General features: G+C 41.8%; 1 protein-coding gene across 10 annotated transcripts in view; it reads left to right on the top strand.

Annotated features, from left to right (window-relative positions):
* Positions 1 to 27,636, top strand: part of SFMBT2 (Scm like with four mbt domains 2) — a 218,625-nt gene that overhangs the window by 23,226 nt on the left and 167,763 nt on the right. For 8 of the 10 annotated variants that reach the window (XM_053665741.1, XM_053665739.1, XM_053665744.1 and 5 more), the window contains exons 2-4: positions 5,343 to 5,491; positions 11,187 to 11,281; positions 13,235 to 13,475. In XM_053665741.1, coding sequence (XP_053521716.1) covers positions 5,392 to 5,491; positions 11,187 to 11,281; positions 13,235 to 13,475 — 436 coding nt within the window. In that variant the 5' untranslated portion in view covers positions 5,343 to 5,391. Of the gene's footprint in view, positions 1 to 5,342; positions 5,492 to 11,186; positions 11,282 to 13,234; positions 13,476 to 27,636 lie in introns of those variants that run through there. The other 2 variants (XM_053665745.1, XM_053665746.1) reach the window with 2 other exon arrangements.

The raw sequence follows: 27,636 nt of genomic DNA, 5'->3' as shown, positions 1-27,636 counted from the left end.
TCGGCAGTAGAGAAATGGTAAATAAATTACCTTATTCATATTGTAGTAAAAATCACCCAGCCATTTCAAGTCGTGTTTTCAAAGACTTTTAATGATGTGGGGAAATGCTTTCCATGTAATATGAAATGAAAAATGAATTAAAATTCTAAATTCTGTATGAACTCAGAAAACTCGGCAGAGAAGCCAGTAGGAGGAGTTCCCATAAACATGGAAGTGGCTTTCCCTGGACGCCAGAATTACCAGTGATTTATATTTGTTCCTTTGTATTTTATTACTTAAGAGTCCTACGGAGAGCGTATATACCTTTTATGGAAAGGAAGGAAGTACACGGTGTTGAAAAAGGGAAAGTGTGGCTCAGTGGATTGAGCGTGGGCCTGTGAACCAGAGTATCGAGGTTCGATTCCCAGTCAGGGCACATGCCTGGGTTGTGGGCCAGTTCCCAGCAGGGGACGCATGGGAGGCAACCATACATTGATATTTCTCTCCCACTCTTTCTCCTTCCCTTCCCCTCTCTCGAAAAATAAATAAATAAAAATATTTTAAAAAAGAAAAAGGGAAAGTGTGATGTGTCATTTGTCAAAATGAATTTTACAGCCGCCTGGAACAAGGCCTCGTCATTCGTCCTCATACTGAATAATGTGGGGCTTACCTCTGCCACTCATTCAGGTGGCTTTCTGTTTGTTTTTTATACTGGTACCTTTGCGTTCTCCTGAAAACAATTGATTTGGTTCACTGAAATCGATGCCTTATTTTATGGTCCCCGGCTGCGATGCCTCTGAGTTAGTGGCAGAGGGGGAGAGTTGAATCACTGAAGAGTCATAAAAATTTTAGCAAACTTCCCCCCCTTTAGTAGTCAGATAAGCCGTTGGTACTTGACATTAACAGCATTCATGGAGTTTTTTTCCATTACAGAAAGATATTTTGACTGATTACATTTGAGGTGGAATAATTTTCTTGACTTTATTGTTGCATGAAAAAAGAAAATCATCTTAATATGATGCACATAATTTAGCTCCTGAGGTTGCTTCTTTGAAATTGCATTGATACAAAAAGGCAGCATGTTCAATACAAACCTACTACTTTAGGAAGTTTGCTGTGGAAGATTTGTGGAGTATTGTTGGGAACCTGTGAAGTTTCTTAGGTTTAAAAATTCCTATGTTCTTTTTAACTAGTTTGCTGTTATTGAATTACAACTTTTAAGAGAGCCAAGGATTGATGGTTGTTCAGGACATGCTCCAAATTCAGATACAGTAGACTCTGGCTCACCTGTGCAGTGGTCTAGCTCTGCTCTCCGACAGATGACCACTATCCGTACAGGCCTTCTGAATTTAAATTAACTAACATGGAAACAGATTCCCATTCACACGATCTGCATTCCAAGGTCTCGGTAGCCATGAGTGGCTAGTTTTACCCAGTTGGACTGTGTTGGTATAGAAAGTTCTATTGGACCTTGCTGGCCTAAAGATAATTCAAAAGAGATAATAAGCCCCCAATAATTTTTTATTTGTTTTTTTGGGGGGATTTTTAAAGAATTTTATTTAGTTATTAGAAATTTATTTAGTTATTCAAGTACAGTTTTGTGTCTATTTCTCCCATCCCAGCCTCCCCCGCCCCGTGCTCCCCACCTCCCTCCCATTTCCACCCCCTTTAGTTCTTGTCCCTGTGTCCTTCCTATTTGTTCCTCCAAATCCCTCCCCCTTTTTCCCCTAATTTTTATTTGTTTTAGAATTATCTAATGAGTGTTCTTTCTCACACATTTCCTTCTTAACAAGGCCTATGCTAAAACAGTTTTCTTCTTTGAATACTCCTCAAATGGTAGGAAGCAGGTCCTTATTTTATTTAGTTGAGATAAACATAATCTGAATGCAGAAAATATGCAAGTAATACTAAAAAGCTGTGGTAGATTCATAGAACTTTAGACTTGAAAAGGGACATTGATTGCATATAATGAAATCTTGTTATTGAACTAATGAGAAGTTTGAGGAACAGAGAGTTTAAGTAGTTTGTCTAAGTCACACAGCGAGCAGCCTTGTTACTCCTTATTCTCCAAGTTTTCACTGTTCTTGTCACTGGGCTAAGACCACTTTTTAAAGGGCCCAGTACTGTAATTCTGTTGTTCAACAACTTTCGAGACAGGAAGGCCCAATTATAATGAATTAACTTTACACAGAGCCACAAAGTGTATTGTACAAAACAGGAAGTGACCCTTTAAAAATTCAGTCTTCTAAGCCTTCTTTTCATGTCTTTGGGAAAAACATGCAGCTTTCATGAGCAGGCACTTTTACCTTCCGTCTTGAAATTACATGTATTTTTAAGAATCAAAAGGAAATTTGCTTCCTTTTAAAAATAGCCTTTGGGGGGGTCGGCTTAGGGTGCGTAATGTACTTTGGAAAAGGATTTGCTTTTTAAAATCCTGTTTTTATTTGCAAAGCTTATGGGTGGTCACTCGTAACCAGTAAGATTTGCCTCCCCCACAATTCCATTGAAAGCCAATTTCTGTGAAATGGATTGTCATGCTTATATTTAATATACTTTCTCCCAGAATTATTTATTTCCATAGTCACTGCATGAGTTCCGTTAGTTGTTGAGAGCTAGCTATGGCAAGCAAAGTAATTTATTCTAGGAACAGAGTACCTGCTTTGAAAAGACTGCATTTTGTTAACATTGGGAGATTGTTGGGTTGTTCCCACTGTGTTCTGTATTGTATCTCCCAGATACATGACGGCCTGATTCCTTCTTTCCTCTTCTACTGTTTAAATCTAGACCTTCACTGCATGTTGTTTTTAGTCTCTGTTTTCATTCAGTCTTGCTTCTATCTGTCACCTCTCTGGCATGCAGCTACCAGAGTGATTTTTCTGGAACGAATCTGATCATTTCACTTCATGGAATAAAAGCCTGCAAAGTGAAATTTGGGTCAGGTCCCAAACTATTCCTTCCTGGGTTCTGCCCGCCTCCCTGTTTGCATCCTCAAATCTTTGTTCAAGTATCACTTTCTCAGGATTTACCTGGCCACCATCTAAATGGCCATAGCCCTCGCCTTGCTCATCTGCATCTTCTCTCCATCTTTAGTTTTTCCTACAGCACTTACTGCCTTCTAAGGTATTATACAATTTACCAGTTTTCAGACTCATTGGTGCTTTCCCAGTTAGGATGCACTCTCTGCCGGGGCAGTCTGTGGTGTTTTGTTTGTGCCAAGTGTTTCATCTTTGATCCGTTTTCTTTTTTTTTAAAAATATATTTTATTGATTATGCCATTACAGTTCTATTTCCCCACTTCATTCCCCTCCACCCTGCACACCCCTTCCCCACCATTCTCCCCTTTAGTTTATGTCCATGTGTCTCAAGTCCTTTAGGTTCTATATTTCCCATGCTATTCTTGCCCCCCCCATCTATTTTCTACCTACTGTCTATGCTACTTATTTTCTGTACCTTCTCCCCCCTTCTCCTTCTCCCACTCCCCTGTTGCTAACCCTCCTTGAGATCTTCATTTCTATGGTTCTGCTCCTGATCTAGCTGATCTGTTTTCTTCACTTGCCTGTCCTTCTCCCCTTCAAGTTCTCAGTAATTCCTGGGTTACCCTGAGGAGAGCCGTGCAAGGCAGGGTTTTCCAGAGCATGCGCCTTCTCCCTCTTTCTTCGTCCAGGCCATCTTGTGGCCCCTGGGCTCAGCAGGTCTTGTTTCCCTGCCTCAGTGATAGAGTGAATCCATAGACTCGCAGTCGCGCTTCTTGTTGTGAGGTGGGTTTTACTTTTGTGCTGTCCTCCTGAGTAGCCTCTCAGGGGGAGGCTGTTGGTTGTTGGGTGTGTGGTTGGATGGCTACTGGCTCATGGGCAGGTGGTTTCCCTGCAGATTGAGTTCCCAGCAGCAGTCGCGATAAAGTGGTGAGTGCTGCTTTCCTCTGTGAGATCCCGGCGGTAGGTCACGGGCTTTGCTGTCCAGTCCCTCTGCGTGCCCCCCCCCCCATTCTCTCCCACTGCTGTGTGCAGCCCCATGTGGGGGGGAGTCTCCAAAAGCAAAGCTTTCCACAGATTCGTGTGTCTGCATCATAATCAGAATGGTGAAGAAGTTCTCTTAGAGTATGCAGTTCTGCCCCTTGTCATGGGGATACTTTGGCAGCCTGATGTCCGTGGGGTAAAACTAGCCAGCCTCAACACTCTGATGCCGGGTGTGCCAGTGTCATCCATTTTAAATAACTTTAGAACCCATTGGTCTATTATATGGGTTCCTGTATTTGTCGTTGTTTCCATGAAAGCTTTCAGAAATTAAGGTTATCAAGTAATTCACTAGTGATAAGGGATAACTGAATTATTAAAGAAAAAAACCTGGTTTCTATTTAGGCTTAAATCATTCCTTTAATTTTGACAAAAACCTCAAAATATTTTTCAGGGAAGTAATATGAAGAGCACCAAAATGAGGGGTATGAGAGAGAGAGAGTGTGTGTGTGTGTGTGTGTGTGTGTGTTTGTGTGTGTGTGTGTTTTAAGAAGGGCAAGGGTATAATATTCTTAAAAGATACTTTACCAGTATGTCAGTGACAAAATATTCCATTCATGTAGCTACTGATGTACTATTCTTTTCCTTCATATATCTTTGGCATTTTCCTGATTGTAACTTTTATGTACATGTGAAATAAAAGTGAACATTAAATAAATGAAAGGTTGAAACGCCCCATGTGTGACTGTGTCTACCCTCCCAACGCTGTAAATGGCTGACCCTCAGTAATGACTGCGCCTGGGTGTCTTATGCATGTGACATACTGAACTAGATTATAGGGTTCTGTGAACACTGAGCATAATTTTGCTTGTTTTACCATCAGTCATGTCAGAATGCAAGTGTGGAATACTCATGCTATTATAGCAAAAGTCTGATTGGCCACAAAGCCTCATGTTTGCAAATGTTGGTACCTTACCTGGTTTCGGTGACAATTGCCTGGGAGACACTGTACATCTTACCTGTGTGTGGGGATGCTGAGGCTGAGGCAGGCTTGGTGCTTCATGGTATCGAGGAGGAGGGAACAGTTGGGGGAGGGCGAAGTGTCTTGCCAACATTACCAGGGAAGATTAGGTGTTGAAACATAGACTTTATTTCTTGATGAAAAATGTGTCCATTTTAGTGTTGATCATAACTTGTAGAAAATTGATGGCTTTGCTCAGCTGTGACCTTTGTTGTTGACCTTGTGTAGCTATGTACTCTTTGGTCTTAATTCTTGGTGTTTTCTGTTATTATTACATTGTATCCTGCATGTTATAATGAAATGGTAGCAGCCCCCATAGGATGCTGTTATTTTTGGAGCGTTTAAAATGAGAATAAGTCTGATTTTTTTTCTTTGTTGGTCGCCTTTAGGTAATTGTTCCTGCAGGATGAATTAAGGGAAGACCCTTGTTCTTTAGGGATGGAGAGCAGTTTGCCCGTCACCAACATGCCAGACCCCTCATCGTCTCCCTTGGAGAAGCACCCGAGCTCATCAAATGGCAATGCGGATCTTGATTCAGGTGCGATTTTGCTTTCTAGATCCATCTGACCTTTTGATGTGTTGGCCACACAAAATCTTTCTGAAAATGTTCAGGAAACAATGGGGCATCATTTCTAGATCTCAGGTGCTGCCTCTCCCTAGGATTTGCTATCATATTTATAAGCATATAGCAGCTTGAAATTTGGGCAAAATTTGGTTCCAAATTAAAATTACCTATGTACTAGACAGAGTGGGCTAGGTGATAGGTGACAAATCACTTCAAAATCTCAGTGGCTTACCACATACATGTTTATGGTTGTTCACACCGTGTAGTTCAGACAGAGTCGGTGGGTGCTCCCTCCACTGCATCCTTCCACAGCACCTCACCAGGAAGGAGAGCTTCAGGGTCTTGAATCAGTAAATAAATGGCCTCGTTCAGAAGAGGCAGGTACCTTTTTTGCTTAGAACTTCATTTTTATAAAATTTATTTTTGGCCCTGGCTGGTGTAGCTCAGCGGATTGAGTGTGGGCCTGCAAACCAAAGGGTTGCTGGTTTGATTCCCAGTCAGGGCACATGCCTGGGTTTCGGGCCAGGTCCTCAGTAGGGGGTATGCAAGAGGCAACCACACATTGAGTTTCTCTCCCTCTCTTTCTCCTTCTCTTCCCCCTCTCTAAAAATAAGCAAATAAAGCCTTTCTTTTTAGCCCACAATTTGCATTCACTATTATTTTGTATTAGTTTCAAGTGTATAGCACAGAGAGCGGACAATCGTATACTTTACAAAGTCTTCCCCCCGCAATATTTTTAAATACCCAGCTGGCACCTTACCTAGTTGAATCCTTTTCACTATATTTCCTATGCGGTGGTACCTTATATTCCTGTGACTATTCTGTAACTACCGATTTGTAGTTCTTAATTCCTGCACCTCTCACCCAGCGTCCCTCTCACGCCCCACTCCCTGCCCCTACGCTCAGAACTTCTCGGCCTGAACAGGTCGAGGGAGGCACAGACACGGAATTCTCTGGCCTGTGCCCAGAAAGCGAGGTTGGCAAGATATGCCTAAGCACTGGATGCCGCCACGTTCCAAGGCTCTCTCTGAAACCTTCAGCACGACTTTCAGAAAGTGGCATAACGTGCAAGAAACCCAGGTCATGTGAATTTGTGGTAAAGTCCTTCTACCTTTGAGAAATCACAAAACAAACAAGATCAAACCAGTCTTTGAATTTTGATATTTAAACAATGAATTTGTAAATGCGTCTTTTTCTAAATACGTGCACAAGAAAGAGTTTATTTTAAAAACTTTTTTTAAAGGGTTGCACTATTGCCTAGCAGCAGATTAGATGAGGACAGTTTAACTCACAGAAACGTAAGCGTTGCTGTGGTGAATTCAGATTGGACAGTTGTCTGAAGGAGGTGCTTTCAAATTTTGGTGAGACTGGTCAGCGGTGGAATTACAGATTGCCTGATGTCACTGAATTTGCCACATTAGGTTTCTTATGTTATATCTTTACCTGAAAAAAATGTGGAACCCCCTGAAATAATTGCCTGAAAGATGTTAGTATCTCTTCCAAAATCAGCTCATTCTCCCCTGTCAGCTATTTCTCTATATAAAGTAAGAGAGAGAAAAGCTCTAAAAGCAGAGTTGACTCTTTTTTCTCCCAGTAGGAATATGGAAACTCTGTTTCTGAGAGAGCATAATCCTATGGACCGAAAGCTCAGTCTAGTCATTCTACTTTTACTTAAATACAAATATGCCTCTAAAAAGTCTTTGTTTTGTTTGTTGAATGAGGTCATGTTTTCACTTTGGAGTCCCTGATTTTCATCATATTTTTGTCGTACACACATCTGATGTCTGTGACTGCATTGTTTTCCATGGTATGTTTTCAAAACGGCAGCCGTGTTGTTGACTTTTCATTTTCAGGCAGCTGCACTGTATCTCTTTAGCTGATGCAGATTCTGAAACTTAGTAATAGTAATAATACGGTATCAGGAACATTATTTGTGCTGCGTTTCCCCTGCGGTTGACCCCAGGAATGGGGAGGTGTGAGTGCAGCATCCTGTCCCTGGCTGGGCTGCGGCGCCCGGATGTGCTCACCTCTTGGTTAGGTCTTGCTCTTGTCTGGTGGGAGGCCTGAGTCATCTGAGAGGTGAAGTTCTTTAATAGGACTAATAGTTCTACATAGCTCTAAAGTATCTTAACATTTCTCAGATATTGGTCCTGATGTTGTTGTTGTTTCTTTTTCTATATGGCCAATCTATTTTTTCTCCTTGGAGCTTCCATTTATACCTGTGTGTTGAGGAGACTTTTAGATGGAGCCACAAGGACAGACTTTCCTAAAGAGGAAACCAGCTTAAAGCAGGATCTGAACCCTTGTAGAGGGCAGAGGCTGACTGGTAGTGATTCAGATCTAGTTTTGAACATTTAGACTCTTACGAACACACCCAAGTAGGAGTTGTCAAGTAGTTTGTTTTCCCAGGTAGTTCCCATTTCACCTGTTAATACACAAAATATCTTCTGTCCGCCATCAGTTGTGTGTGTATTTGGTTCTGGGACCAGCTACTTAGAGGTGGATGGCGTCTGAAACCTTTTCCTGGAAGAGTTGTAACAGAGAAGGACGTGGACCAGAGCTGGGTTTCTGCAACTCTGGGCATCCCCAGTTGCCCTGATACAAGCAAGCAAAACATGATGCTGACACAGTGATGGATAGGTTCCTGGGCATAATTTTTCCAGTGTGGTCGGATGTAATTTCCTGATGAAGTGTGTAGAGGAAGCATTGTTGCATATCTGCAGTGGGCAATCCTGAGTAAAAAGAATTACTCTGGAAACATGGACTTGACATTTTTGGTGGGGTGGTATTAGCATGTATCAACTGGAGTGCCACAGGCTTTTGTATTCAGGAAGGAAATGAATCAACACTCTTCTTAGAGAAATTGGGATCTCTGACTGTTCATGCTGGGAAGGAACTAGTTTTATGTGACTCTGTTCTAGTCCCTTTCTAGAAAATCCCCTCTTTTAGATAGTCATTGCCTCTCCTAGCTAGGAGACTGGGTCATTTTCTTTCTTTCTGGAAAGACGCTCTGGATGTCTGGGTAGCTGAGATAGCCGTGAGGACCCCTGTGCTCTGGTGACTGTCCCTCCTCCCTGGTGTGGTCCTGCAGCTATGAACTCTGATCGGGGGTCGGCATGGCCAGTCCTGCCTGACTTGCATTCCAGCGGGGTGTCTGTTTAACACCCGCACAGTGCAACTTTTTTCTGCACCTTATGGTAGTATGAATGGACTATCAGCAGTGGAAATAACAAAGATTTATATTTTTCTTTCCACATTGAAAAAAATCTCTAGCACACAGGAAGTAGCTCTGTAAGATTTTGTTCATTTCAAACCTGCCAGTTCTCCATGTTTTTATAATTGGGTAGTGATTCTGGGCTTTAATATCAGCTTTGCAAAGTTAGCCTTATTTCAGGTTGTGAAAGTGTGCAACCCAAGATTTGATGACTTAAAAAAAAAGATGTATGAATCATATGTTTGTTATATTTTTCACTGTTAAGTAGCTTACACTCTCACTTCTGTAAGGTATTCTTTTTCTGCTCACTATGAAATATTCTGGTCACATGAATAGCTTTCTGTTTTCTAAGAGTAGAATGCTACTAATGAACAAGCCTGTTTTCTTTTAAGTTGTGAGATTTTCTAGTAGCTTTTCATAGTCTGTTTTCATTACATCATGGGGCAATGCCTCCAACTGGTTCGTTTGCAGTGGAGGGAGATTGTCAGAGTTTCCTTGATAAAATGTTTATGGGTTTAAGAGGTTTATGAATCAGCAGTAAATATTTGCTCTGGGTTTATGAGACCTCCACTCATAAACATCACATGTGTTTATCTATTGCTCACTGAAATGTCTTTAGAGAATCAGCTGCTTAGGGCCCATGCTGTGGAGGAAGTGTTAATAAATTACAGCTCTGAAAAGGCTGTATTGTGAGGAACCCTACATTTTGTATCGGATTTTGTTGTTAAATCTGCACACTTCAAGTTACCAGCTGCTGGGCAGAAAGGTTTTTAAGTATTTTTAATAGAATTCTAGGTCTGACTTTTGGGGTGCTCATTAAAGTATTTTTTTTTAGAAAGCAGAGAGTAACAGCTTTCTTTCCCACTGTACTTAGTGACACACCCTCGGGAGTCACAATGGTACCTCTTTCTCCCTTGCGTAACTTGAACAAATAAATGAATGAATACCTGAGTGAACATGAAAGAATCTATTACCTATAATATTGGGGGAAGAGATTGGAAACATAGCTTGTCATGGATTAAAATTTGGTGCAAACAAACATTTTGGGTAAATGCTGATAGCCTGGGTTAGAATTTTATGAATAGTAAAGAGCTGCAAGGAATGGTCTCAGTCGAAGTTGAGGAAGTGAGTGAAGTCTTACTCTCACTGCTCCACGAGCCCTCCTTTTGTGCCTCTGCCAGCATTCTGCTTCACCCAGGGACTGAATGCCCCTTATCAGAAATGTTTCCCTGAAAAGAGCCAGCAGCTCCTGCATCCTCCTGCTAACAAGGATGCCAGGTAGTTTCCAGCCAGGAAGACACAGTAAGGCAGACACAAAGAGAAAGCAGTCACCTTCTGGAAAACTTGTCTGGGTGTTGACCCCCAGCTCCGTCCGCAAAGCTGTCGCCCCAGACAGCACTGGACATCAATTGCCACATTTGTTCTTTGATCCATTAGCCAGAGACATCACAACAGTGCTGTTTATTTGTCCAGGCGACCTGGTGCAGGATCTGTGGGTAGTTTTTATATTCTTGGACATTTGATTGTAAACCATTTGATGGGAGTAGAATTTGAGGAGATGGTGTTAAGCAACTTTGATTTAGAAGACAAAATTGAAGATGACTGCCTTTCAACTTAGTATCCTCTGACTTTATGAAAATTAGTTTCTCCTATCATTTTCATTTTCTGAGACTATGCAGTGTATCACAACAAAATTACTTTTCTAACTTCTAATTTAAAAATCTTTAGTAGGAACAAGTAGCGATAGCCTTCAAGAACTAGGTTTTCTTTCTTAGACCCTCCCGTCGCAAATCCCTCTGGCCAAGGGATTTGTTCTTGGCCAGTGAGATAGCTTCTTGCTAGCAGAAGATAAACGGTTGGCTATTTCTGCAAGAAAAGAGAATCTAAACTTTTGAAGCCCTTACCTGTACCTTCATGTTTGGACAGCCCTTACTGCTGTGTTCTTACTTTACTGTGGTCTTGCAAATCAACTAAAGTAATGTTTACAGCTGATCAGTTCTTTCCATATGAAGTCATGATGCAACATTTACGTTATCTGTACTGTTAAAAAGTGTCATTTGGTGTTTTTCAGTTACACAGATTATATCTTACATATACAGTCTTGAATGTTTGGGGAATTACTTGACTTCTGATTTTTTTTACCTTGTCCTCCAGTCTCCCCGAAGAATGGAGTGTCTCACTTCATTTGCCTAGGCGCACTCAGTAGTATCCCTGGTTTTGTCAGGGTATCCCGGCACATTCCTTCACTGTTTCCTTTCTTCAGTCTCCTGTCTACAAAATCAGCAAACCGAAGCTGTGAAGTGAATGTGACAGTGTCCTCCAAAACCACTGAATCCATTTATCTCTTGAGTTAAGGATATTCTGATCTTCACTGGAGGCCTGTACCGTTCCATTCTTCACTCTAGTATTGATGGTCTTGTGTTTTTTGTTTCCTTGGCTTTGGTCTTTCAACAGAAGAGGGTTCAAGCGTGGAGGAAATCGGCTTTAACTGGGGGGAGTACCTGGAGGAGACGGGCGCCAGTGCAGCTCCTCACACGTCCTTCAAACATGTACGTAGCCTTCCTTCTCCTTCTCTTTCTGGTCTGCAGTTGGGAATATAGCCAGAATTTCTTAGACATAAAGAAGAGATGGGGAAATTTGTTTGCCTTTCACAGGTAGCTGCTGGTAAGGTGGATTAGGCCCTTACCACTCATCTCACTCAACATGGGGCTGGGCCCGGGGTGGGCGCTCAGTGGGTGAGGAACGGTGTGGAGTTTTTACCTTGTTTGTCCCTCAGAAATACCCGGTTTGCCAGATGTGGCCCTTGCTCAGGGCTTGACACAGGTCAGATTGATTAGAATAAGTAAGACCCAGCTAGCCAGGCAAGTCGGTGTGGTGTGTAATGTCTTCTTACGAGGTGTAATGGCTGTATATTTTTATTATGGATTGATGTTTTTATTTTGAAAGGACACATAAAAATTTTACAGTCTTTTGTGGGTAGATGAGTCAAATTAGGGGAAATACTATAAATATTCAGAAAACATTTGGATCGAGCCAAAAAATAATCATTCTTAACAATGATTTCTTTGAATAATGCAAACAGCTTGCCCACTAGAGTGAAAGTCCGAGGAAATTAAAAGTTGAGCTTTTTTTTTTTCAGGTTTTTGCTTCTATTTGAGGTTTTGGCAATATATATTGTTAACAAGGGAAAGACTAAGTTTCCAAGATCTAAGGTTTTTGGCATTACCATTGCTTTACTGGACAGAAAAATTTAATTCTGAGAAACATTCTTTTTTCACTGGGCTACCCAGGGCAAAGATTCAGCCTGAGTCCCATTAACAAATTAGGGTACTTTCTCAACCTGTTCTTGTTTTTGGCTCTCTCGCTGAGTTACTGAGCCAGAACTTTGGAACTTTGATTCTTTATTTTAATGCTACATTTTATTGTTTTTGGAGATGAAATGTTCTTTTGAAAAGAAGTTTAAGGCCTTATTAAATTTGCATGACCTTGTAAAAGTCAATCACATTCCCAATTCTCTTTTTATACTAAATGTTTGTAATACTATAATTACTTGTTTATTATGAATGTGGTTTTGGCCATTTAGTGAAGCCAAGAGGTAAATATTAAAACATAACAGAATTGCAGCTCACCTGGCAAAGAGCGAGGGTATGATCCTGCAAAGCTTCTTACCATTCTTAGATGACTCGTTTGTGTCCCTTTAGGCAGTTTAGGAAAAAGATACTGAGTGACAACTTTTTCCTTTTCTATTTTACTGATAAAATTATCAATACCTCTCCATACGGAGTAACTCTAGTTCTCTTTAATTCATTCAGTTCTCCCACCTTCTTTTTAATCACAATAGCTCAGGAAGCAGAGTGTCCCCAGGCCTGTGTGCAAATTGTCCAGGGAAAGCATCATTGGCTGAACCATGATGAATGAACCAGCCACGTGTAATTCCATCCTCTCTTTAAGCGGCTGCTATTCCTGGACATCAGATGCTGTAGCACTGTAATGACTGCTGGGCTGGAAAACTTCCTTTTGGGGAGGAGGGCTGGGAAATACTCACAGACTCTAATCCTTCATTAATAAAAAGAAAATCCATCCAAGGCTGTCCTGCTCACCAGCTGCCATCAGCCACCTGGAGCCTTTGAGCACGTGGCGAGACCGTGGTCAGCATTGGGGCGTGCTGTGAGTGTAGAGCGCACACCTGGTTTTGGATCAGAAAAGGATGATGTAAAAGAGCTCATGGATATATTTTATGTTGATCATATCTTGAAATGATGACATTTGGGATATTCGAGTTAGAGAAAATATTACAGTTAATTTTATCTGTTTTATCTGTTTAATGTGGCTACTGGGAAATTCAGCGTCACATTTGCGGTTGTCACTGTATTTCTCTTAGTGCTGTTTTAGAGCAACAGAAATTCTGTTTTTATGTGCTGTGTTTTTAAACAATTCTGGTAATTTTCTGGATGTGTATGTCTAGTATAATAATGGGTTTTCTGTGTTTCTGGTTCCTTAAGGTTGAAATCAGCATTCAGAGCAACTTCCAGCCTGGGATGAAATTGGAAGTGGCCAATAAGAACAACCCGGACACGTATTGGGTGGCCACTGTTATCACTACTTGCGGGCAGCTGCTGCTTCTGCGCTACTGTGGTTACGGGGAGGACCGCAGGGCCGACTTCTGGTGTGATGTGGTGATAGCTGATCTGCACCCTGTGGGGTGGTGCACTCAGAACAACAAGGCCCTGATGCCCCCGGATGGTAAGCTCCCTGCTGGCCCACATTTCAGAGACTTTGGGTTTATAGGCCATCCTTATTCATGATGCTTGCAGGGAAAACTTTGCAGAGATTCTGAAACCGATTTAGTGGGAAGGTCTAACACCTTAAAAATTGCTTCGTGAGTTTCATTAGCTTAGTGGCTCCAGAGTGAGAGGGAACTTGGGTGCATTTTGGGATGTCCAAACTTATCCTGGCAACTGAAGCAAGCATGGCCTTTAGGAGCCAAGAGCTCTGGAGCCTGATTCTGGAGTAACAAAGGAGGCTGAAGGGAGACCGAGACTGAGGTCTTGTTTTCCTTTACCGATTGATTATGTTGCTTTTCTTTTGCTTTGGAGACTTGACATTTTGTATAGTGTCATAGGGCTTCAGAAATGGATCTCTTTAGTTTTAATCTCTCTTGTTGTCGGGGGACTGTCAAGGTGTGTTGCATGTAGAAAACCAGACAGGTGAGGAGACGTGACATTATTCTTAAGGGAATTGTCAAAGTTGTATAGATAAAATCCATTCAGTGGCTAGAAAACCATGGCCATTTTGCTTCCCAGGGCACATACGGTAACATCTGAAAGATTTTTGACTGTGAGAGGGAAAGGAGGGGAAGCTCCTGGCATCTAATGGGAGGAGGCCAGGATGCTGCTCAACATCTCACAACACAGAGGACAATGCCCCCAACAAAGAATTATTAGGCTCAAGCTGTCATAGTTGAGAAATCCTGCTGTAAAAGAATGGAGCAGCCTGTTACAAATGCATTAAAGGAACTCATCTGATCCTGTGAGTGAAAAAACTGAGTCACCAAATATTTCAGCCTCAACGCCCTGTCCTCTGTGTTTCATTACATGATGATGGCAGCGGTTACACTTGAAGACTTTTGATGCTAATTCTCAAGCATGTGTAATGTCCTCTTAGCATCTGGCTGCCACTTTTAGCTTTGCATGGGTATTTGTATTTGGAAGAGACACATATAGTTTTAGAGCTGAAATCCAAGGTTCATTGTGTCCACCATATTCACGATTGCTTTTGCCTTTCAGAACAATTAAATTTTGTCTTCTAATCTAAGTTCTGATATATGTTTTTTCTGACAGTTGGAAATGGTCCGTAGTTTTTTTTACCACCCTTTTTATGAATAATTGAGAGCCTGCTAAGTAGTGGGGGCATAATACATGCATGGAGTTTGAGTTGCATTTATGGGACACGTGTAAGGACTGAATTTGTTGTGTTGGCCTTAGCTAACATCTTGACCCTTAATTTGTCAGAAGAGAGAAAGGCCCTTCTTTCTTCTCTGCTTGCTTTGGGTCTTTGCACTGGCCCTCTCCTCTGCTTAGAAGCCCTCCAGCACCTCTTCCTCCTCCAGCTGGCAGCTCATTCGATCACTTCCTCAGGCAGCTGCGGTCAAACCCGATCTTTGCTCACAGGATCTTGTGTACCCTCAATGTTGATCGTGTTTGCACCTGTGCCCCCAGTTCACCAGGTTGTGCAGCTACTATCACTGCCTAATAGCAGAGCATTTCCATCACCCCATAAATAAATCCTGTACCCATTCACAGTCACTCTCCATTCTCCCCCCTCCCCCCCGCCCCCAGGCTCTGGCAGCAACCACTAAGCTACTTTCTGTTTCTATAGACTTGTTTATTCTGGACATTTCTCATACATGGAATCACAGAGTATGTGGCTTTTTGTGTTTGGCTTCTTTTGCTCAGCATGTTTTATTGAAAGACACCCATGTTGTAGCATGTATCAGGACTTCATTCCTTTTCATAGCTGGATCGTATTCCATCGTATAGATAGATCACATTTGGTTTATCCCTTTGTCCGTGGGTGCACATCTGGGTGCAACTGTACTTTGAATTGTGCGGTTCTTTGAATATTGGTATAGAGGACTTATCCCCTCACCCCCACTTCTGTATTGGTTTATCTTTGTAGAAGTGTGAGTCTTTATTTCTAACCTCTATTGAGGGGCACTTTTCAGGTGAGTGCTGGAGAATGGTTGTTACTGTGTTAGGTTTTATTTTATTTTATTTATTTATTTATCCTCACCTGAGGCAATTAAAAAAATTACTTAGAGAGACAGACAGACAAACAGACATTGATGACATCAGTGTGAGAGGGCAACACCAATTGGTTGCCTTCTCATATACACCCCAACTGGGGTTCAGGTGCACAACCTGGATACGTGCCCTGGTCGGGAGGGGGTGAAACCCACAGCTTTGTGGTCTACAGGATGATGCTTCAACCAGCTGAGCCACACCGGCCAGCTTGTGAGCCTTTATTTTTAACTCCTGTTCTACTTCTGCAAGAGCCAGGAGTTGGGTGAATGCAATGCCATAATGCCTGTGGTAATGCTTACTTCTCCTAGTCCCAGGCCCAGCCTAAGTTGTGCCTTAAGTGACGTTTTAATTTATTTATATTTACCCTTTTTACAAAATTTTAAGTGTATAGTACATTATTGTAAGTACAGTGCTCTACAACAGGTCTCTAGAACTTTTTTATCCTGCATAGCTGAAACTTTGTACCAACAGAATAATAACTCCCCATGGCCACCACCATTCTGCTCTCTGCTAAAATGAGTTTGACGGCTTCAGATGCCTCAAATAAGGAATCATGCAGTGTTTGTCCTTTTGTGACTGGTTTATTTCACTTAACAAATGTCCTCAAGGTTCATCCATGTGGTAGCATGTGATAGGATTTCCTTCTTTTTAAAGGCTGAATAATATTCCATTGGACTTTGATTTAAAACAGCCACTGAGGTGAGAAGATATAACATACAATTATTTAATTCACCTATGATTTCTGATCTGTCGTAGAGTAAACCAGTCTTGATGGATGAGTTGTACTGATGGACTATTGTGAAAAGAACAGTTCTCCTTGAATTTGATCTTACCTGAGAAGCACTTTATCTGTCCTTCCATTCTAAATGAAAGTTTTGCTGGATAGAGCAATCTTGGTTGTAGGTCTTTGGATTTCATGACTTGGAATACCTCTTTCCAGCCCCTTCTTGCCTGTAAGGTCTTTTTTGAGAAATCTGCTGGCAATCTGATGGGGACTTAACAACCACACCTAAAACAAAAGCAAACTAAAAGGACAGCTAGATCAGGAGTGGAAACATAGAAATGAAGATCTCAAGGAGGGTTAGCAACAGGGGAGTGGGAGGAGGAGAAGGGGGGGAGAAGATACAGAAAATAAGTAGCATAGACAGTAGATAGAAAATAGACGGGGGGGGCAAAAATAGCATGGGAAATATAGAATCTAAAGAACTTGAGACACATGGACATAAACTAAAGGGGGGTAATGGTGGGGACAGGGGGGTAGGGTGGAGAGGAATGAAGGGGGGAATAGAACAACTGTAACAGCATAATCAATAAAAAAATTTTTAAAAAAAAGAACAGTTCTAGTTAGAAAATTAGAGGCAGTCCCATTTGCTCAGCTCTACATACAAAGGTCACATAGATAGGCCCGCACTCACCCGAGAGGGTACAGGCAGACGTGTGTGCAGTAACTGCAGGGAGCCGATGCACACCTGGGGGCACTGTGAGAGGGGGACGCAGCAGGAGACCTCGAGGTAGGTCCCCGCTCCTGGCTGCAGCCTTGCCTTTCACTCTCCTTGCTTACGTCACTCATGCATGACTCACTCTTAAAGTTTGACCCTAGTAGCTAAACGCCCTTGGAAAGGATGTAAGATAGTTTTACTTTATAGATTATTTAGTGAATAGTTTTAGAGAGAAGTTCCAAGGCACTGAATTTCAGCACTGTTAAGAGCCATTTGGTTCACTTTATAAAAATCCATGTTGTGGCTTGAGAAAGAAGGCGTAGTTTGTTCAGCAAGTCTTTCTCACTCGGATGAAAAATGTGGCCGCAGTCACAGTTTCAGAAACACTGTCAGATTTGTTTCCTACTGACTTCATGCGATGAGGCAAGACACAGGTGCACTTAAAATGACAAAGGCAGAGTGAAGACGCGGAAAACCCTGTGTAGAGGGAAACCGCTAATGTGACTGGAAGTTTGGAAGGCTCTTCACACGGTAACAAGCTATACTAATTTTGAGAATGTCTTTATTGTTCATTTTAAAGAACTTTAAAAATATTTAGTAGGTAGTCAGTATGATTTAGAATTCTTCAGTGCAGAGAACAAAGTCAGGAAATAGCAGGTTCATGGAGCAAAAGGTTTTATTGATTGCAGTAGTACAGGATAATCATTGCTTTGTAGCCAGACAGCACTTGCTCCACTGGGAATTGCAGAATCTATTTTTGAACAAGAATTCTTGCTTCTGTGGTTTTCTGTTTTAGAGAGCTAATATCATTGTAAGCTCCACAAATGTACCTGCTTGATCTTTCTGCTGGTTAAACTTGAAAGGCATCGTGGAATATGCACACAAGTTAAAGCACTCCATGACACGTAATGCTTTTGTTTGAAATGTTTCATGGTGGTAGAGAGATTTGTTACTGATCCCAGGACTCGGGGTGGGTGGGGGTTGTATAAATGGAGGAGCCTTGCAGCTGGAGCCAGGACATGGGGTTCTTATCTTGCCTCTGCCATTAATTTGGCTGCATGGGTGAGACCCCCTCAATTTTCGCATCTTGGAAATGAGGAGGTTATAGTGTACTGTAATGTCTTAAGAGCTTTCCAATCTGACATGCCCCGGTTTGCGATCCTTGCCAAGGAAAGGTGGAGGAAGAAGGTGCTGCTTTGCTACTGTATGCACTAGCAATGGAATTTGTTTTGGAATTTGGGTCTATGGAAACCTAGTCCAGACATCTGTGCAGAGCACAGAGGTAAAACTCCCAGGTTACTATTGGGGATGATGAAGTTTCAACGGGTTGAAGGACACGGTAGGTGGGGAAGGGTCCATCGTTACTGGCAGTGGCTATAATTTAGCTCGCTAAGGGTTGTGGACTCCGCTTTCCCTGTGGAACCTGGAGAACCAGCAGTAACCTCACCTGAGCGAGAAAGATCAGTGCAGCTGGAGTTGAGTCATTTGTTATGGATGTGACAGCTTCAAAATACACGTGGGCCAAGTGAGACAGTGGGAGCTTTGGGAGGTTTGGGCAGAAGGGAGAGCATTGCTCTGCGTGGTCAGACTAAGGTTGCAGTGCTCAGGATCTTGTAGGATGTTTGGGATGGTCCAGAGTGGTCTTATGTCTTCTGAAATCATCACACTGAAAGAGACTCATTATTTCTAGTGATAGTTTTACCAAGTCTGTAACATTCTATACAGTCCCTTATTTTCCTTCCTTGCTCTTTTAAATGAACTTAATCTTTGAATTAATACAAACCATCATTGTTACTTTAAACATTACGAGAAGGAAACAGCACGGCAGCAGACGGAATGCCACTAACAAGGACACGTTTAGAGAGACCTGGGTTTATTGGCCAGCTTGTCCTCCTAAGAGCAGTGTTCCTGCTTCTGAGCTAATCGGCATTAATTTTTCATATTAAAGTTTTAAGAAACATACTACTTTAAAGCACCACTAAGTGCCGTGGAGGATTAGCTCTTATTAGAGTTGCAAAATGTAAAATGTTTTGGCTTAGTAAATCAGTAAGGCTTGATTTATTCATAAGCACATGCAAAGCTCGCAAAGGGCAGCTGACAAATAGTCATTGTTTATGGCGATAATGTAAGAAAGTCATTTAATACAGTATCGTTGTGCTGCCGTTTATTGAGAAGGAGCAGCAGTGCCTGTTGGCGTCTGGGGTTGGGGCGCTCTGGAGTCCCGGCAGGTATCTGCTGGGCCCCTGGAAGGAATGCTGTCCGCTTGCAGGTGAACGAGTGCGGTGATGCCGGTCCGCAGAAGTGCCTTGGCTTACACGCTGAGAAGTACTGATGTGCGCTTTCTGCTGTTGCAGTGAAAGTATTGGAATTAGGTGCCTTAGGAATCATGTCACTAATTTTTATTTTCCCCATTATGAAAATTCTGTAATTTGAATTGCAAACTCTGCAGTCTTGCCAGAATGACTCTATTTACCATTCAGAGTTGAATCAAAATTACTGGAGTTAGTTATTATATAACTTATTTGAATAAGGGGATGTTTATTCATGAAGCGTTAGGAAAAAGTGTGAATATGGCCTTATGTTACGGGAGTAGATCCTGCCAGGTTCTGAAGCCTGGTGCTGGGACTGTTTTGGGGATTTGCTGTTTTTACTGTCGCTGATGGTAAAGTAAGCGATGCTGGCAGGTGGTGCACAGGCCTGGAAAGTGGATGGCAGCCTTACTAGTCCATTGCCATTGTGTAACTGCAGACTCTGAGCAGTAGACTTCGATTGTGCTATATGAGACTACATCAGTGTTTACAATTCATTTTAAATTATTTAATGTGACATTTTAGTAATACCAATGAAACCTACACAACTGCATTGTTTTCATTTGTGTATTAATAAGAAAACTAAGTATGTATGCTAAAAACTCAAAGAGCAAAATTAATCCAAAGCGCAGTTGAGAGAAGCACGGGGATAAACTCGCTGGTCGGTAGATAATTGAACGTAGAAAGAGCACACTGCTGTAGGAGAGGATGTGTTGTGTTGGCCAAAAAGTTCATTTAGTTTTTTCTGTAAAATAAGAGACACATTCTTCATTTTCACCAATAACTTTATTGAGTTGGATATTTTGAGTATGTTGGCTATCTTTTGAGTATGTTGGTATAATGTTGATTGTTCTCAGTCAATGTCTCGATTTGGTCACTATCAACTTCACCTGGTCTGCCCAGCAATGAAGCATTTCCAGTGAGAAATCTGCAGCATGAAACTTGGCAAACCACTTCTGACACATCCAATCAGTCACAGCACCTTCTGCGTACACTATACAAATCTTTGTTTGTGTTTCAGTTGTGTTTTTACCTTTCTTGAAATAATAAAGCATAACATGCTGAAATTGTTGCTTATTTTCTTTTATCTTCAATATTAAAATGGCCATGCAAAAATCCATCCGTTTTGGTAAGTTTTTTTTAAATGCACACTGATATGACAGCTGTCACAATGCAATCTAACAAAATTCTTTCAAATGAAGTTAAAGATAACTAAGTGCTACTAGAGCCATATTATGGAAAAAAGCAAATGAACTTTTTGGCCAATCCAACATTTCATAAGTATGACAGCAAATAAACTAAACGTGATAGATACATCTTTAAAAAACTGAGTTAGTATCCTATTGTCAAAAAGCCATTTTTGGTAATGGTGTGTGAAAGAAGGAATATTCAGTTAGGAAATAGAGTGGTCCTTTTTCTCTAGGTATTTAATGGCCTTTTTAAAACAATTACAGGTGGTTATGAGTCCTGTGTGATCAGGTGGGAGGCCTGTATACAGACTCATCATGGTGCAGACCAGAGTGGACTTGGTTTGCAGATGTGTGTGTGTCTGTATGTGTGATGAGCAGAGATCTGTGCATGTGCGCACAAACATGTGTGAGCATGTATGTGCTTGCATGTACACAGGTATGTATTGTGAGCATGTGTATGTGCATTGGGATCTGAACATGTGTGTGAATTTGCATGTGTGGATGAGCATGTGTTTGTATGTTTACATGAGACTCTGTGTGTATGGTTTGATCTAACCAGTATTTTGAAATAATTTTGGTATTTGCCATTTACAAATCACTTCATTTAAAAGTGTGAGCTATCCTCACCTCTTGAAAACTTAGATGATGCAGACACGTTGGACCTGCGTTCCACAGGACAGCCCTTCATGGAGCATCTGCTTCCTCAGATGGCCAGTTGCTTGCTCTCCAGACCTTCTAGTCCCTGCCTGGGCTTCCTTACCTGCTCGGGCTGTGTGGGCATCTGGGCCAATACCTGGAATGGGGGCCGTGGAGCAGGAGAGCCTCTGAGTGTGTGACCTGAAGTTTCTGAGGCTCTGTCTCACAGCACCAGTTGACCAGATATTAAGTTTTCCTTCAGCTCAAAAATGTTCTGAATTAAAGAATCCAAAGAGCGATGAATGAGACTTAGAAATAGCTCTGTATAATGCACTTCATGAACAGAACTCTAAGAAAATGTGTTTTTGTGTAAGTCTGTGGAAGGAAAAACCAAACAAAGACCAAAAAAGTGAAGGCAGACTAACTGGTCCTCTGTAAATCAAAACCCTTTGTACAGGTGGTGAGGTACAGCTATTTGTTTAGGAGGAAAAAATTACAGTCTTTTTCTCTTATAGATCTCTGTTTGGTATTTGTATTTGTCTTTTGAAACTCACTGTATACCATGTATCCCTTTATCGTTTTCTTTTTTAAAAGATTTTTTAAAAGATTTTATTGATTTATCTTTAGAGGGGAAGGAAAGGAGATAGGGAGAGAAACGTCAATGTATGGTTGCCTCCCGTGTGTCCCCTGATGGGAACTGGCCTGCAACCTAGGCATGTGCCCTGACTGGGAATCGAACCATGATCCTTTGATTTGCAGGCCTGTGCTCAATCCACTGAGCTATGCCAGCCAGGGCCCTTACCATTTTCTTGCCCAGTGTATAAATGAATTATGAATTCTAGCATGTTTGTGCCATGGCTCTCCAGTTAAAAACAGTTTCTCTCACCCACCCAATAGTTTTATTGTGTGTGTACCGTGTACCTCAGAACAACCTTGTAAACTGACTGGTAGTATTCTTGTTTTACATTTTAAAAAAAATGTGTGTTGGAAAGGGTAAATAACTTGTCTCCAGGTCAGTAAGCTTGAAGTAGATTTTAAGCTAAGGGCATAAATTCCCCCTCCCCCCAGTTTTGAAATCAGTGCTTTGAAAATGGCAGGGGCCAGTAAATATTTGTTTATTGACTTCATGTGTCAATAAGACTTTAGAATGTTCAGACTTGAAATATTAGAAACATATTATGAAGAAAAGTTGTAGAATTTGGCGCCTTGTGATTTTTAAGAAGAGGGCGGAAAGTTACTTGTCCAGAATGTTTTCCATTTTGTCAGTTTGGAGGCAAATAAATGGAAGAGATTAGGTCTGCAGCTTCCTTGACAAATGGTAATCATGAGATTATGTAAAGTTATGTAAATTGAATCAGATGCTATTTGGGTTTTTCTGCACTACATGAAAACTGTAAGCACGAAGCAGCACTATAAAATTTTCCTTTTTGGTGTTAGTCATAAACGAATTTATTTTCTCTTGCTTCTTAATCCAGCAGCATGTGTACTTCAAATCAAGCCTGTGTTCAGTTCTGTGTGAAATGTGGGAGGGGTTGGTTCTGTGGATTCTCGGTCTCTTGTCTAACCCTTCTCCACATTGTTAATTCCTCTCCTCAGCGGTCAGAGCCCCTTCTCATCTGTCTGCTCCCTCCCTCCTGCCTCTGCTTCCCCATCTGGAGATCCTGGCCTGGCTGCTTCCCACTCAGCTCAAAGGATGACGGCCTTGCGTGCACGGGGGGCTCAGCTCGCATCAGCCCCAGTTCTTGTCCTGGGTCATGGACCCGTTCTCTCAATTAAAAAATTGTTTATGCTGTTACAGTTGTCGCAATTTTCCCCCCTTTTTGCTCCCCCCTTTTAAAAATCCTCACTGGAAGATGTGTTTATTGAGAAGAGAGAGAGAGAAACATTGATGTGAGAGAGAAACATTGATTGATCAGTTACCTCTTGCATGTGCTCTGGCTGGGGATTGAACCTCCAACTTTTGGTGCACAGGGCCACACTCCAACCACTGAGCCCACCCGGCCAGAGCTGGTTGGACACTGCCACACCCCAAACGGGCGAGTGGTGTAGGGCCTGTGAGAGCGGCCTGGGGTCACTTTTGCACAGGCACGTCTTCTCGGCACAGCTTGCCCCCTTGACCTCTGCTGTTTCCCCGCCCTGGCCCTGCCTCATTGACCTCCCGTGTTTCCCTACCCTGAGTCGGGAGCCCCGAGTGCCGTCTGTCCACTCTCCATCGTGTCTCTGACTGTCCTCTAGCCTGTTGGACTGGTAAGCTTCTCCCACATCTCTTCCTGCTCTGGGCTCTTGAGTAAACCTTGATTTTCTGCCGTGTGTTACTGTCTCCCACACGCCTCCCGGTTTCAGGGCTGTGCTGACTTGCCAGGCTCTGCCTCTATTCTAGGACCGTATCTTCTATCTAGAGGTTGCCTTCATTCCAGGGCCATGCGGACCTCTCAGGGCTGTGCCTTCAGTCAGGGTCGTGCTTTCATTCCAGAGGCACGCTTCAGTTTCCAGGGCTATGCGTGCATTCAAGGCTGGCCTCTGTCCCGGGGCCGTGCCTTCCTTTCAAGGCCACGCTGACTGTCCAGGGGCGAGCCTTCCGCCTGCAGTCTACTGACCTTCTAGGACAGTGCTTCTGTTCTGTGCAGAATTTTCAACAGTTATTCACAGGGCTGAGGAATATATTACAATATTAAACAAATTTATTTTTGTTTCACAAAATCAAACAGAATATTTTGCAATATAAATTCACGCTCTCACACACATAGTTTTAGACATGACATACGAAGTGTGACATTAATTTATCACATCGGCAACTGGATAGATACTGAATGCTAGAACTGTGGATACTTTTATTGCTATAAACACGTTTAATAAGATTAAAATCTCAAGCCCCGGATGGGTGGTTCTATTGGTTGGAATGTCGTCCCAAGTACCAAAAGTCTGCAGGTTCGATTACTGGCGGTCAGGGCACGGGCCTAGATTTTGGGTTTGATCCCTGGTCCAGGCACCTACGGAGGCAACCGTTCAGTGTTTCTCTCATGTCAGTGTTTTTTTCTCTCTCTCCCCCTCCCTCCCTCCCTCTCTCTCTAAAATCAATATCCATATACTCAGAGGAGGATTTTAAAAAAGATTAAAATCTCAAAAAAAAACCCCTGTATTTAATTTTATTTAAATATTTTAGATAAAAGATTTGATATTCACTAGTTATAATTTATAATTTTAATATTAATTTTAGTAGCTAACTTAGAATATCTAGAGAGAAAGCAACTTTTTAAGACAAAAATTTAAATTTTTAATTTTTGCATTTTAATTTGATTAAAAATTTCAAAATTATATACACTGGCTATAATTATATTTTGTGTTTTAATTTCTGTGCATAGAATATAGACCATGGGAAAATCTTGGATTTCTTAAAACTAGATAGTTAATGATTTCTTGAAACGAAAGCAAGGAAAGAAATTTTATGGGATAAGTATGTAAAAAATTATGAATTGTGCAAGTCTTTATTTCATTACTCATCCAGACATTGCCAGCCCATCAGCAGAACACCTAGACGTAGGTCATAATTAGGGATCTCTGGGATTTTGCCAACTTACAGTCATATGTAAACTATGGCATTTCATGCACTTTTTGATTCTGTCCTTATGAAGCTGTATTTGTCAATATAGCAGGATAGGACCTACTTTGCTCCACAACCTGTAGCTTGATGAGTGACTTGAAAATGTTCCACATACGGTAGGTATGTGGACCTGCTTTTATCCTCTTGCCCGGGTCCTGTAGCTGCTGTGGGTGGTTCGAGGTTTTCACGGTGGATTTCTCATGCCCCCTGTGGACTGCATGTCCTTCCTCAGGTCAGTGGCCTGTCTACTTAGGACTCAGTTTCCAGATCCCTCACCTTCTGTCTTTTCCCTGAAATGGACCATTGGTGTTCTTTGCTGTCCACTTGAGAGAAGAGCGTCACTGTGATGCCTTGCCTTTGGGACACTGAACACGAAATATCGGTGCTTTAAGTGAAGCCTCATTTGCTCAAGCCTCTACCATCCTTCCAACCATGGCGCTGCAAAACAAATCTCAGTAGTCCTCCCTTACCCGCTGTCTCGCTGTCCACAGTTTGTTACCCGCAATCAGCCCTACTCCAAATATGAGAAAGGGAAAGTCTCAGAGATAAAAACATGTCTGATTTTTACGTTGTGCACTGTTCTGAGTAATGGGCTGAATCTCCCCCCTTCCAGCTCTGCCTCACCCGGCACGTGACTCACCCCCTGTGCAGCGACTCCTGGCTGTGGACACGCCTTGCTTGTCTGTCACTCAGGAGTTGTCTCGATGATCAGATCGGCTCTCAGAAAGATGGCATTTCACCTGACTTTTATTACAGTACTGTTGTAGTTGTGCTGCTTTATTATTAGCCATTATTGGTCATCTCTTACTGTGCCTAGTTTATAAGTTAAACTTTACCACAGGAATGTGTATCTAGGAAAACCCATAGTATACATAGAGTTTGGTACAACCCGCAGGTGCAGGCACTTACTGGGGGTCTTCAGACACAGGCCCCTTGGATAGGGGGCTACTGTACCTTCTGTGTTTAATCAGCAAACTTTATATTGTTATTTTAGTTGTTTTGATAAGGACTAAAGTAATTTTAATAATCTAAGCAAAAAGAACATTTTTATTTAAGAGACATTTTTAAAAGTTAACTATATATTACATTACTTATTTACATGTAGTTGGTGCACAATATTATATTAGTTTCAGGTGTACAATACGGTTATTTGTTACTTATACACTTACATTGTGGTCCTCACACTGTGTCTAGTAATCATTTGTCACTGTGCAAACTTGTTGCTACAGAGCAGGGTGGGATGAGCAATGAAAAACTGATTAAAAAGATACTACTATAGGGTAGGAGTCCGAGGGGTGTGGAATGGCTCTATGATTTTAAGGAGAAAAAGGAGCATTATACATATGGACAGAGTAGTGCTTGTTCATGCCTATGTGAAAACACATGGTGGAAGGACGTTGATCATTGTATTGGATGTATTTATGGGAGAGATGTAGTCATTTTATTCAAAACGTCCTATGTATAGTACATGGGAAGTGACATTCTTTGCAGCGATTTAAATGGGTACAAACTTTTATAATGCCAAATTGAAAACGTGAGGGGGAACATTAGTCTTTCAAAAGTATTTGAAGGGGGTATGTGAGCCAAAAAATTTAAAGAATAGTGATATAGAAAGCCATGTTAGATGAAAAGCCATTCTGAGAAGCTGATTAATCCTCCTTACCTGGGCAAATACTTGGCCATGACAAGAATCTGGAAGGTGCACATTTGCCCAGAGCAGTCGTTACCTGAGCCTACGGTGTGTAAGTATTTTGAATAAGCCCCCGTGTCCATCCTACATGGGATGAGCTGTGACTTGCCCTATACCCATCTCTGGTCCTTGCACTCCCTGACTCTGGATTTTTAAAGATGGTGCTTTTCCTACAGTCCTTATTGTTCCTTCATTAAGACAGTTTTTCATACAATTTCAGTATTTAGAAGTTCTCAGGGCTTTGAAAGGGTTTATCATAATTGGACTTTTACAGAATTTCTCTTTTAGTTATTGGATTCCTTTGGTAATGTATGAGCAAGTCTTCCTCCAGCTTCTTTGCTGAAGGGAAACTTAGAGCCGGTAGAAGGGAGATCTTGGGATGATGGGGAAGAGTCTGCTCATGGGTACCAGCAGCTGGTTTGGTCCGTAAAGGACACTACTGTTGCCATAGAGATGGAAAAATTTTTATCTCAATCCATGAAGGATTATTTATTGAGACTTTTCTACGACCCCAGTTGTTTTCTGGTGGGATTATACAAGATGGTTAATACTGAGGATTTATATGAAGCACGTTCATAATGCAGTCAGCTTTTGGCCCTTGGCATGCACTCAGAAGAAGAACTTATGTTTGGAAATGGATGTTTTAGATGGAAACTGCCAGTGTACTTATTTATTTGTCAGTCATTTCTGCTTTGGCTGTTTACTCCTGAAGATTTTACTCTTGTCTTGCTAAGAAGTATTAGAAGTTAATTTGAAATTCTAATCTCTCGAAACTGGGTGATGTCTCTCTTTTTGTCCTGGTGGGAACTTCTCTGAGACAGCACTTCTTTTGAATTTTTGAAATTTGTCTTTTTTATGCTAAGCATTTTTGTCGGTTGATTAAACCCTGTAGTGGAAGTTTACAAGAGCTGGAGGCTAACCTGACTGGTAATGGCAGCCTGATCCCGAAATTTCTGTGGGGTCCGCTGGCGGCTAAATGGAAAGGTCCCTTCAGTCTGTATTCTGCTGGTATTTAAATAAAATGAATTGGAGTGTCTGGAATGCTGCACAACTGAATGCTGTGCAACTGAATGCTGCACAGTGAAAATGCTCTTCAGGCCCCCACAAAGGACTGGAGGGCATTGACCTGAGTCAGGTGGCCTGGTTAGTGGCTCATCTGTGCCTCTCCATTAATGGAACCTTGGAAAAAAGTCACTTAACCTCTTTGCATTTCACACTCTCCTCATCTTTAAAATG

Source organism: Artibeus jamaicensis, unplaced genomic scaffold (genome assembly GCF_021234435.1).
Source record: "Artibeus jamaicensis isolate MK-2021 breed Jamaican fruit bat unplaced genomic scaffold, CSHL_Jam_final contig_426, whole genome shotgun sequence".
Lineage (NCBI taxonomy): Eukaryota > Metazoa > Chordata > Mammalia > Chiroptera > Phyllostomidae > Artibeus > Artibeus jamaicensis.
This window is presented reverse-complemented; position numbering and strand designations above follow the sequence as displayed.